General features: G+C 41.8%; 1 protein-coding gene and 1 pseudogene across 3 annotated transcripts in view; both read right to left on the bottom strand.

Annotated features, from left to right (window-relative positions):
• The window catches only part of LOC102256145, a 7,707-nt pseudogene extending 4,498 nt beyond the window's left edge, over window positions 1-3,209 (bottom strand).
• An 8,845-nt stretch (window positions 3,210-12,054) lies between these two features.
• Window positions 12,055-13,016, bottom strand: part of CRYL1 (crystallin, lambda 1) — a 164,904-nt gene continuing 163,942 nt past the window's right edge. For all 3 annotated transcript variants that reach the window (XM_005880006.2, XM_005880007.2, XM_005880005.2), the window contains exon 8: window positions 12,055-12,244. In XM_005880006.2, the coding sequence (XP_005880068.1) occupies window positions 12,131-12,244 (114 nt within the window). In that variant the 3' untranslated portion in view covers window positions 12,055-12,130. The remainder of the gene's footprint in view (window positions 12,245-13,016) is intronic.

The raw sequence follows: 13,016 nt of genomic DNA, 5'->3' as shown, positions 1-13,016 counted from the left end.
GCAGTGGTTCTCAACCTTCTTAATGCTGCGACCCTTTAATACAGTTCCTCATTTTGTGGTGACCCCCAACCATAAAATTATTTTCGTTGCTACTTCATAACTGTAATTTTGCTACTGTTATGAATCGTAATGTAAATATCTGATATGCAGGATGTATTTTCATTGTTACAAATTGAACATAATTAAAGCATAGTGATTAATCACAAAAACAATATGTAATTATATATGTGTTTTCCGATGGTCTTAGGCGACCCCTGTGAAAGGGTCATTCGACCCCCAAAGGGGTTGCGACCCACAGGTTGAGAACCGCTGCCTTAGACTGTCGCTGTCCAGAAAGCACCATGCTCTTTCCACCAGGCCATCCGAGATCTGCCGGGGAAGCACCAGAACAGGCAAATCATGATGGAGGAAGATTTTGTGTAGTTTGGGTTGGGCAGGGCTGAGCAGTGTGTTGAGGATTCTGGATTTGGAGAAGCTACAGTCTCCTAGACGCACAAAAGAGATGGAGGGCATCTTTGCACGAGTCAGAGACCTTTCAGTTTCCCCTGCCGGCCCTCCTGAAGACAGTGCTGGCTGCTCCTTCACAATGCCTTTCACAGTCCCCAGCATTAAGATGCTTTTGTTGTTCTCTGCATCTGGCAGGAACAAAGGAAGAGCAAACCGGTATCAATACATGCTTGACAAGACCGCATGCTGAACACAGCAGAGAGGCACAAAGCACATCCAGGGGATTCATGGCTGGTGTGTCCCTCATTTCCAGATTCTCTACTCCGGTTGGCAACTCCCCTTTGCTATCCTCACACAGAACCTTGTGTCTAAGGATTGAATCTCTAGCCATCACATTCAGTGCTTGAACTTTCATCAGGAAATTCCAGGCTAGGTCTCCCGGAGTCTCAGGTGTCCACTTAGGTCCTCGATTAGAACTATTTAACAAAATCAGGTAGAAGCTTTCTGCTCCTATCCAAGTTCAAAAAGGACAGGACATCTTTAAACACCTTTTTTCTTTCTTCCATACTTTCCTCTTCTTCTTCCTCCAATGGCATGCCGGGTTCTGAATCACCATAACTCTGCTCGTCACCAGAGAACTCTGCGGTTTCTGAATACACAAGGTTCTCTTCCCCACCATAGACAAGGTACTCTAGGTCATTATGATCTTCTCCTTCCACGGTGCTTTCTACATCTTCAGAGAATACAGTTGATTCTAGATATTCCTCTTCTCCTAAGTATAAAGAATCATCAGGCTCATTGTATCTCTGTTGGTCCTGTGAATAATCAATAGTTCCTGAAACTTCAGATTCAACATTCTCTACTGAATGTGGTATTGTGGTTGTTGGTGGGTTGTATGACTTCTCGTTTTCCCTTAAGGACCACGCCATCTTGCCATAACTACTTTTCTTGTCCATGAACATCTCAGAGGTTTCCACATCCAAGTGTTCTTTCTCTTTTAAGGACACTGTGATCTCAGAACTCTCAGGCTGTTTCTTTCCTGGGGAAAATAGATCTTCCGAATTCTTGCTTACCCCTGTAGATTGAGGAGATTCTATATTTTCATGTTTTAAAAATTCATGCCTTAAGCTCCAAGTGGTCGCTGACTCTGAAAAAGTACTAAATAAACATTTGAGGAAATGCTGACAACCGTCTTCTCCCTTTTTCTGCACCAAAATCAACAGCTTCCGACTTTTCTTCAGAGGGTCTGGAATGTCCTCCAGTGCCTCATACTCGTCCTCAGAAAGTAGCCTCTGAGAGGTTAATGAATCTAGGATCGAGTCCAGATCTTGCTGGAGGATTTCCAGTAACTTTTTTCATTCTCTTTCTATAATCTCGGAGGAGCATCCCGGTAGCCATAGCTCTAGCTTTCTCTAGAGCAGGAACTGGATTACCAAACCCTTCCAATGGATAACAAGTTTAGGCGGGTCCCAGCAACTAATTGTTGGCACATGCTCTATTTTTCAGGTGTCTTTCTTATCAGAATTTGTATACAAAGGTCCATACTTTGGTCAGTCTGATCATAATACAGCAACATGCTGTTAATACTATGAGTTTCTTTATTGTAAAACACTGATTTCCTCCTAGTTGTAGAACTTCCACTCAGCCAGCCTTCCTGTGGTTCTGGATGATGTCCATTCTGTCTTTTAGTTGTATTTTTGAAGTGGTTGTTCGAGGCAGCAAACTCCGGCGTTAACCTATGCCGCCATCTTGGTTTCCTCCAGTGCTTGAACTTTCATCAGGAAATTCAAGGGTAGGTCTCCCGGAGTCTCGGGTGTCCACTTAGGTCCTCGATTAGAACTATTTAACAAAATCAGGCAGAAGCTTTCTGCTCCTATCCAAGTTCAAACAGGACAGGACATCTTTAAACACCTTTTTTCTTTCTTCCATACTTTCCTCTTCTTCTTCCTCCAATGGCATGCCGGGTTCTGAATCACCATAACTCTGCTCGTCACCAGAGAACTCTGCGGTTTCTGAATACACAAGGTTCTCTTCCCCACCATAGACAAGGTACTCTAGGTCATTATGATCTTCTCCTTCCACGGTGCTTTCTACATCTTCAGAGAATACAGCTGATTCTAGATATTCCTCTTCTCCTAAGTATAAAGAATCATCAGGCTCATTGTATCTCTGTTGGTCCTGTGAATAATCAATAGTTCCTGAAACTTCAGATTCAACATTCTCTACTGAATGTGGTATTGTGGTTGTTGGTGGGTTGTATGACTTCTCGTTTTCCCTTAAGGACCACGCCATCTTGCCATAACTACTTTTCTTGTCCATGAACATCTCAGAGGTTTCCACATCCAAGTGTTCTTTCTCTTTTAAGGACACTGTGATCTCAGAACTCTCAGGCTGTTTCTTTCCTGGGAAAAATAGGTCTTCCGAATTCTTGCTTACCCCTGTAGATTGAGGAGATTCTATATTTTCATGTTTTAAAAATTCATGCCTTAAGCTCCAAGTGGTCGCTGACTCTGAAAAAGTACTAAATAAACATTTGAGGAAATGCTGACAACCGTCTTCTCCCTTTTTCTGCACCAAAATCAACAGCTTCCGACTTTTATTCAGAGGGTCTAGAATGTCCTCCAGTGCCTCATACTCGTCCTCAGAAATTAGCCTCTGAGAGGTTAATGAATCTAGGATTGAGTCCAGATCTTGCTGGAGGATTTCCAGTAACTTTTTTCATTCTCTTTCTATAATCTCGGAGGAGCATTCCCGGTAGCCATAGCTCTAGCTTTCTCTAGAGCAGGAACTGGATTACCAAACCCTTCCAATGGATAACAAGTTTAGGCGGGTCCCAGCAACTAATTGTTGGCACATGCTCTATTTTTCAGGTGTCTTTCTTATCAGAATTTGTATACAAAGGTCCATACTTTGGTCAGTCTGATCATAATACAGCAACATGCTGTTAATACTATGAGTTTCTTTATTGTAAAACACTGATCACTTATATTTGGTAGGGTTAAAATCATTTGCCCTGGATATGTGATCTTTATTCTTTTAATTCAAATAGATTGGAATTTTTTACAAAAAGAAAAAGCTGCGGGTCAGTTTATAAAATAGGTGGCACTACTGGGGAGCCTTCTGATATTTAGGAAAAAAATCTAAAATAAACTATTATTCCTAATAGTGATAATATTTATGTCATAAAGTAAGGAGGTGTATGAAAATTAATGTTTGAAAATGTTGGACAATGGGAAAAATATCTGGAGTGTACCTGTCTTATCTGAATATTTTTGAAATTTGAGCTTCAAATCTAATAGCTTTCATTTCCCTTCTTTACTGTATAATTCTCTCAATTTTTCCAAGTGTAAGATAAAGGCTAATGATATCTCATATATTTTGAATAAAAATTGAAATTGTTTTACAAGTCCAAAAGACCCCTCCAAAACCTTCAGCCTCTCCAAATGCAAACAGGTCTGACCTGCAACCTAGATGCAAAGGTGCTATGGGTATTTTACCCTCCTTCCCCCATGCCAGCATCCAAACCATGACTCTGCCTGCATAGGAGCACCAGGCCCTCCCTGCTCCCCATACCACCTGGCTGGCCTGGCCTGTATTACTGCAGCCTCCAACCTCCACCCTCCACCTTGGGCCATGCTGCTCCTCTCAGTCTTCCAGGGTCGAGGCTGGGGCGGGGGAATGGGAGGAATCAAAAGAACATTTTGTAATACATGAAAATTCCATGAGACTTCTCCTTAGGATGGAGGAATAGGTAAACTCCTGTGCTCACCTCCTCCCACAACCACATCAAAATTATAACTACATTATAGAATAACCATCATTGAGAACCATCTGAACAGTAGATAAATGGAGCTCCTATAAATAAGGATATAAAGAAGAAGCCACATCAAGATTTGTAGGAGGGATGGAGACACCAAATGGGGTTGTCCTACACCACATATAGCAGTTGAGAATTGGGAGGGATATCTCAGCTGCAGAAGTCTCCCCATCCCACAAGGAGCAAGGAATCCTAGCCCCACACCAGGCTCCCCAGCCTCCAGCACCAGTGCCAGGAAGAGGAGCCCCCACAATAGCTGGCTGTGAAAACCAGTTGGGACTCTGTCCAGGTTAGATGGAAGGCTGCTGTAGACCCAAGCATCTTCTTAAAGGGCTCCACGCACAGACTCACTCACTTACAAACACTCACCCTAAGCTCCAGCAAAAGGGAAAACAGTTCAAAAAAGAACATTCAGGGAGGGGCTGAATTGTGTGCTTCAGGACAAGGGCTAGAGGGGCAGCAGCTCTCTCCACTATTTTGCTTCTTTTCAAAATAAAAAGCAATTAGATCACACCACTCCCAGGCCTTCCCACTGCAGTTAAATGAAATCCTGACCTAACCTTAAGAAGTCTGTGTCCAGCCCACCGCCCTCTCAATCCCTCTTGTCCACTCCATCTTCTCCCACAATGCTTCTCCACTGCTCCTACCCTTGCTGAGCCCTCCCCTCTGGCATGGACTCCTGCTGTGCTTTTTGCACCCATGCTCCCTCCTAGAGTGAACAGGGCTGTCTCCTTCTTGTCACTCAGGTCTCAGAAAGCCTTCCCAACCATCCGCATGAGGCAGAAATTGGGCACACACTGTTCCATCACTCAATTTCATTCTCTAATCAGCACTTATCATTTTCTGGTATGTTCCTTATTTATCTATTCTTTTTCACAGCCAGCCTCATTTAGAACACAAACTCCATGAAGGTAGTGATATGGTCTTGTTTTATATTGCATCCCCAGGAGCTGGGACCACAGACTCTAAAGCTGTTGAAGAGTAGGTGATGGCAATGGTTTCCAAGAATTTATCCATTCATTGTAGGTTATACAATTAGTTGGCATATAATTTGTTCACAGTAGTCTCTTATGATCCTTTTTTTCTTTTTTATTGCTTAAAGTATTACTAAGGGTATTACATATGTGTCCTTTTTCCTCCGCCCTTGACAATCCCCTGGCCTCCCCTATCCCCCAGTGTCTTATGTCCATTGGTTTTGCTTATATGCATGCATACAAGTCCTTCGGTTGATCTCTTACTCCCCTCCCTTCTGCCCCCCAACCCTCTCTGGCCTTCCCACTGCAGTTTGACAATCAGTTTGAGGCAGCTCTGCCTCTGTATCTATTATTGTTCAAAAGTTTGTAATGGTCTTTATTATCCATGAATGAGTGAGATCATGTGGTATTTTTCCTTCATTGACTGGCTTATTTCACTTAGCATAATGCTCTCCAGCTCCATCCATGCCGTTGCAAATTGTAAGAGTTCCTTCTTTTTTACAGCAGCATAGTATTCCATCGTGTAGATGTACCACAGTTTTCTAATCCATTCATCTACTGATGGGCACTTAGGCTGTTTCCAGATCTTAGCTATGGTGAATTGTGCTGCTATGAACATATGGGTGCACATATCCTTTCTGATTGGTGTTTCTGGTTTCTTGGGATATATTCCTAGAAGTGGGATCACAGGGTCAAATGGGAGTTCCATTTCCAGTTTTTTGAGGAAACTCCATACTGTCTTCCATAGTGGCTGCACCAGTCTGCATTCCCACCAGCAGTGCACAAGTGTTCCTTTTTCTCCACATCCTCTCCAGCACTTGTCGTTTGTTGATTTGTTGATGATAGCCATTCTGACAGGTGTGAGATGGTACCTCATTGTTGTTTTGATTTGCATCTCTCGGATGATTAGTGACTTTGAGCATGTTTTCATATGTCTCTTGGCTTTCTGAATGTCCTCTTTTGAAAGGTGTCTATTTAGATCCTTTGCCCATTTTTTGATTGGATTGTTTATCTTCTTTTTGTTAAGTTGTATGAGTTCCCTATAAATTTTGGAGATTAGGCCCTTATCAGATATGACGTTGGCAAATATGTTTTCCCACGCAGTGGGTTTTCTTGTTGTTTTGTTGATGGTTTCTTTTGCTGTGCAGAAGCTTTTTATTTTGATGTAGTCCCATTTGTTCATTTTCTCTTTAGTTTCAAGTGCCCTAGGAGCTGTATCAGTGAAGAAATTGCTTTGGCATATGTCTGAGATTTTGTTGCCTTTGGATTCTTCTAGAATTTTTATGGTTTCCTGTCGTACATTTAAGTCCTTTATCCATTTTGAGTTTATTTTTGTGTATGGTGTAAGTTGGTGGTCTAGTTTCATTTTCTTGCATATATCTGTCCAATTTTCCCAACACCATTTATTGAAGAGACTATCTTGGCTCCATTGTATGTTCTTGCCTCCTTTGTCAAATATTAATTGAGCATATTGGTTCGGGCTAATTTCTGGACTCTCTATTCTATTCCACTGATCTATATGTCTGTTCTTGTGCCAGTACCAGGCAGTTTTGAGAACAGTGGCTTTGTAATACAGCTTGATATCTGGCATTGAGATCCCACCTACTTTGTTCTTTCTCAGGATCGCTGCAGCTATTCGGGGTCTTTTTTAATTCCAGATGAATTTTTGGAGAGTTCGTTCTAGATCTTTGAAGTAGGCCATTGGTATTTTAAAGCCTATGTTTATTGATTGGAAGATTTATTGTTGTTAAAATGTCCATTCTACCCAAAGTGATATACAAATTCAATGTAATCCCTAACAAAATATCAAAATAATTTTACACAGAAATAGAAAAACAATCATAAAATTGATATAGAACCACAAAGAACCCACCCTGAATGACCAAAATAATCTTGAGAAAGAAGAAAAAAGCTGGAGGTACTATACTTCCTGATTTCAAAACTTATTATAAAGCTTATATTTAAAACAGTATGGTACTGTCAAAAAGCCATACAGATCAATGTAACAGAATAAAGAACCCAGAAATAAACCCACTCTTATTGATATTCAATAAGGATGCCGAGATAATACAACAAGGAAATGACAGTCTCTTCAACAAATAGTATTGGGAAAACTGGATATCCACATGCAAAAGAATAAAATTGGACTCTTTTCTTACACCATAAACATAAAACTCCACTCTCAATGGATTAAGGACTTAAATTTAAGACTGTAAAATGCCTAAAATGGCTTCATAACATAGGCCCTCGCAATGATTTCATGAATAAAGACATTAAAAGCACAGGCAACAAAACAAAAAATAAACAAGTGAGACTATGTCAAACTAAAAAGTTCTGCACAGCAAAGGAAATAATCAACAGAGTGAAAAGGAAACCTGTGAAATGGGAGAAAATATTTGCAACCATCTATCCAATAAGGAATTATTATCCAAAATATATAAGGAACTCATACAACTTGATAGCAAAACAAAACACAACACAACAATCTGATTAAAAAGTGGGTAGAGGAACTGAATAGAATGTCTCCAAAAACAAAAGACCAACAGGTACATGAAAAGATGTTCAACTTCATTCATCATCAGAGAAATGCAAATCAAAACAAGTGAGGTATCACCTTACACCTGTTAGAATAGTTGTTATTAAAAAAAAAAAAGATAAGTACTGGTAAAGATATGGAGAAATTAAAATGTTTGTACACTTTTTTAGCCACATAACTGATAGCCTTCTGACATTTTCTATACTTTGCCTATTGATTGCTTTATGTTTTGCTGTCTCCCACTAGAACTACAGAATAAACTTCATATGGGCAGGTAGTTTTTGCCTGTTTATTAGTGTCTCCCCAGCACTTGGAACAGTGCCCAGCACACAGTAGATGCTCCATAAATGTTTGACTGATGGGTCAATTGAAAATGAATAAAACTGCCATTCTGTTTTTTATTTCAGTCTTGCATGTTTGATTAGCCTGTGAAAAGCACCTTGTACTTCATCAGCTACACATGCACCTCCAAACCAAGCAAGAAGCAGACATGAACAACAGGGACCCCACCCCTAACCCCATCTTTGACATCTTTCTGTGACTTCCACAGAAACAATATACAATCTGTTCTTTTGGAGCAGGCACCACCTCCAGTCCTGAAGGAGCACTAAGAGGCTAAGCTGAAGCATGCAGAAAGGGAAACCAGGGGTCCTGTACAAATGGATGTGGACCAGCGCTTTGGGGAAAAGACATTTGGAAGTAGAGACCAATGTGAGAGAAACTGTGTGTGCATTACACAGGGGGTGGAGATAGATAGCTTTTAAGTTCTGAGAAAAGGACTCAGGAACCAGTCAGTGCGACATTCAACTGGGCTTGGCCCTTCTCACAGCCCCAGCGAAGTCACATAGCCCCTCATAGGATGGAATGAGAAGTCACTTCACTTCTGGGGTATTCTTTCCAAAACCTAATCCCAGTGTAACTAACCATAAGGAAACACCAAACAATCCCACACTGGCAATATTCTACAAGCTACCTGGCTGGGACTCCTGCAACTCTAAGGGTCATGAAAAACAAAGCAAGACTAAGAAGCTGTCACAGGCCAGAGAGGAGATTTGGTAATGCAATGCAGTGTGGTGTCTTGGATGGGATCCTGTGACAGAAAAAGGACATTAATGGGAAAACTGGTACATGACCTTACACAGTTGCTAAACTCATCAAAGCAAGGAGGCCCCAGGGATGACAAACTGAAGAGCAGAAGGGCCTCCTTTGTCTTGCAATTTATCTCTAAGACTGGATTGCGTGGGGTCTGTGGGAAGTCATGCTCACATACCTAGCCCTCCCTTTAGCTCCCTGTTGGACCCACTCTTCACTCTATCCAGCAATTTCCATAACTGTCCTCCTGCCCAGAGCCACAAGTATGCTCTCTGCTGTTCTCGCTTGGAAAGTCCAATTTTTTCAGCCCTTAGATGAAAATCAAATCACTGGCTCTCTGGCATTCTCTCAGCCCAATCCTTTTAGTAACTGCCGCATTACACATTGTGATGGCTGCAAGCAAAACTGAGAAGCACTTCAATGGATGTATCTCAGAACAGACCCGATGCCTACACAAAAACACTTTACAGCAAAAGTAGGGAAACAGAACGTAAACATATAAATGAATGTCCATACTCTGTCTTCCCAGTGCACACCACCATAGGGGACACCAGGATGTGTCTGCCTTGCTCTCCTACTGGCCTGAGCATTAGACCTGACAGCCTCATTTGGCCACTCCTTCTGGAACCCCAAGTGGCTCATCAATGCTGTCAAACCAACAGGTCAAGTCTGTGTGACACCCGCCAACACCCCATGTCTCCTGGTTAGTTCATCTGCATATCAGTGATCCCAAACCTGGGTCCAGGGACTGTGGGTAGCCTTCACATGCTCCTAAAAGCACTGAGCATAGTACAGAGACTTTGAGAAGACAAGTATGTTGAAGGGAGAGGAGCAGGTACCAGAAGCTATTGGGAAAAGCAAGGGCTTGCCTGTGGCCCAGACACATGGCTCCTCAACAGATCACAGAGGGAAGGACTGAGTCAGAGTTTAAGGAGAATCTACAACTTAATCAGATAAATCCTTTCAGGGCTGACATCCTCCTTTGTGACTTGCCACATTATCCTTTCTGGGAAGTTTAGTATCTGGGACACTCACATTAGCCCTCCTCCTAACGTCCTCATCTTGTAACGGGCATAGAATCTGCACGGTTGCTGGAGCTGATACTCTAGGCTCCCATGTCACTTTCCCAGGTCACCCGATGACTCAATCCTACCACCGGGATGATTTCCACACTCACTTACCAGCCCCCATGTGGACCACAACGGGCTCTGCCTCCAGATCAGTCCCTTCCATTGTCATAAGGAACTTTCTGAAATCCTGATGACCACTCCACTCCATTTAGACTCTCCATTGCTTTACATAAGGTCTGACTATTAATGTGGCCCCCAGGGCTCTTCACCACTATCTGGGTCTGGCCCCGCTCCAGCCTTCCCTTTTTCAGGCCCCAGGGAACCACTCCCCTTTTCCAGGGTGCCCGGCCCTCTTTCCTGCTCTGCTTCCTCAGCCAGGAAGGCTGTCTTGTTACTTAAAACCCAACTCGAAAGTTGCCCACTGGGGCCTTCCAGGGCACACCCAGGGGCAGGCGGTTGTGATTTCCTGTGTATATGACCCTCTGGAGCACTGTCCTATTTTACTGTAACATTTGGTTTTCTTACAGTAAACTTCTGAAAGGCAATGACCATGTGTGAGATGCCTGGTACATCACAGCTGCTCAGTGGATGTTGTTGCATAAATAAACGTGTGTGGGGGGAGAATGGGTGAAAAGGGGAAGGAATTAATAAGAAGTACAAGTTGCCAATTATAAAAATAGTTACAGGGATGTAAAATACAGCAGAGGGAATATAGTCAATAATATTGTAATAACTATGAATGGTGCCAGGTGGGTACTAGACTTATCAGAAGGACTGCTTCAAAAGTTATATAAATGTCTAATCACTATGTTGTACACCTGAAATTAATAATATTGTATGTCAACTGTAATTAATTTTTATACGAATAAAATAAAATTAAGTAAGTAAATGCATGTGATGGGTGAGTGATATGTACACTTAGCTGGAAATATCACTTCCACATGGTTCCCAATCGGGGACGCTGGTTCCAGCACCACCACAGCCTTGGCTCCAAGGGACGCATCTCCTATTGGGTGAAGCTGGGAAGCTGGTCATCAAAATGTACAGGATCATTTGGGCTGGGAGCTATCAGGGGCCCCACAGAGGCATCCAGTGATCAAAGTTATTATGATGTGCTGGCCCTACGGGGTGGAGGAATTTTGTGCTGTTTCCCAGAGTATTTGGAGAGCTAGTGCTAGGAACAGACTCCAAGTCAATGAAGATAATGGGATGTTGGGTGAAGTTAAACAGGTATCTTTACTATAGAACTTGGAGTCCCTAATTTCCTATAGATGTGAGTGTCCAAGGCCAGGCAGTCCATGGAGTTTCCCAAATACAGATAACTACAGAGCACAGGGCACTGTAGAACATGTTTTGGAAACACTGGTCCAAATAGGTGAATTTTTACTGACTAAAAGACAAAGAACTCAGAATGAAGTATTTGCCTCTTATTCATCATGGTCACTCTAAAACATGTCAATCACAGGATCAAACACTGTCTTTCTCAGAAAGATCAGAAGACACCTATATGGAATCAAAAACTTTTATTCAGAATAATCATTGGCAAAATGAAGGTAGTTAGTTGTCTCAAAAATGAAGGGCCACAGAGTACTCAGAAAGGGATTAGAAATAATTACAAAAATTTTTGCTACAGATTAAAATGACTTGAAACTACAATCATTGGCTATAAAATGTAGGATGCATAATCACACTTAAAACTAAAAAGTGAAAATCTTGAGATGACTGGCTTGCCCGGGTGGCAGGAAATCGACAGCCCTCAGAACCCAAGTGCTGCTTTGACGCCCACATCGGAAATGACTAGATTACTGCTAACAGAGACCAAGCCCAGGGCTTGCATGCTAAGTACGGTACCTCTGTAGCTGCTACTGTTTCAAACAATATGATCAAGTCTTTATAATTCCACCAACTAGGACTTTCAGTGAGGGGAGTGACGGCATTATAAAAAACTTCATGGGCCCTGGCCAGTGTGGCTCTGTTATCTGGGCATCATATCATGCACCGAAAGGTTGCTGGTTCAATTCCCAGTCAGGGAACATGTCTGAGTTGTGAGCTTGATCCCCGGTAGGGGATGTGCAAGAGGCAGCTGATTGATGTTTTGCTCTCACATGGATGTTTCTCTTTCTATATCCCTCTACCTTCCTCTCTTTCTAAAAATCAATTTTAAAATCTTAAAAAAACACACAAAGAAAAACCTTCACTGGGAGGGCATCTGACTTTTCAGTTTGGCAAGTCTCATGAGGCATTGGTCCCTCCACTGCCTTCTGGCAGCTAAGTGCTCAGGATCATCTGGGACTTTCACACACATGGCCTGGGAACAGGGAAAGAAGAGAAAAGACAACAAGGAAAAAAAAAAGAAAAAAATAAATGAATGGGACTACATCAAACTAAAACGTTTTTGCACAACAAAAGAAACCATCAATAAAACAAAAAGGCAACCTACTGAATGAAAGAATATATTCACCAGTGATACATCTAATAAGAGGTTATTATCCAAAATATATAAAGAACTCATACAACTTAACTCCAAAAAACAATCAAATCAAAAAATGGACAGAGGACCTGAATAGACATTTCTCCAGAGAAGACATACAGATGACCAATAGACATATGAAAAGCTGTTCAACATCACTGTTCAACATCAGTGAAATGCAAATTAAAACCACACCTGTCAGAATGGTTATCAATAAATCAACAAACATGTGTTGGCAAGGACTTGGAGAAAAAGGAACTCTTGTGCACTATTGGTGGGACTGCAAATTGGTGCAGTCACTATGGAAATCAGTACAGAGGTTCCTCAAAAAATTAAAAAGGGAACTACCATATGACCCAGCAATTCCACTTCTGGGTATTTATCTGGAGAAATCAAAACACTAATTCAAAAAAACATTCTTATGTTCATTGAAGTATTATTAAAATAGTCAAGTATGGAAGCAACCTAAGTGCCCATCAATGACAAATGGATAAAGAAGAGATATATATGATAGAATACTACTTGACCATAAAAAAGAATGAAATCTTACCATTTGAGACAATGTGGATGGATCTAGAGCAGGGGTGGGCAACCCCTGGCACGCATGCCA

The sequence above is a fragment of the Myotis brandtii genome, unplaced genomic scaffold (assembly GCF_000412655.1).
Source record: "Myotis brandtii unplaced genomic scaffold, ASM41265v1 scaffold62, whole genome shotgun sequence".
NCBI classification, from domain to species: Eukaryota; Metazoa; Chordata; class Mammalia; order Chiroptera; family Vespertilionidae; genus Myotis; species Myotis brandtii.
The sequence above is the reverse complement of the archived record's forward strand: the minus strand, read 5'-3'. Positions and strand labels throughout refer to the sequence as shown.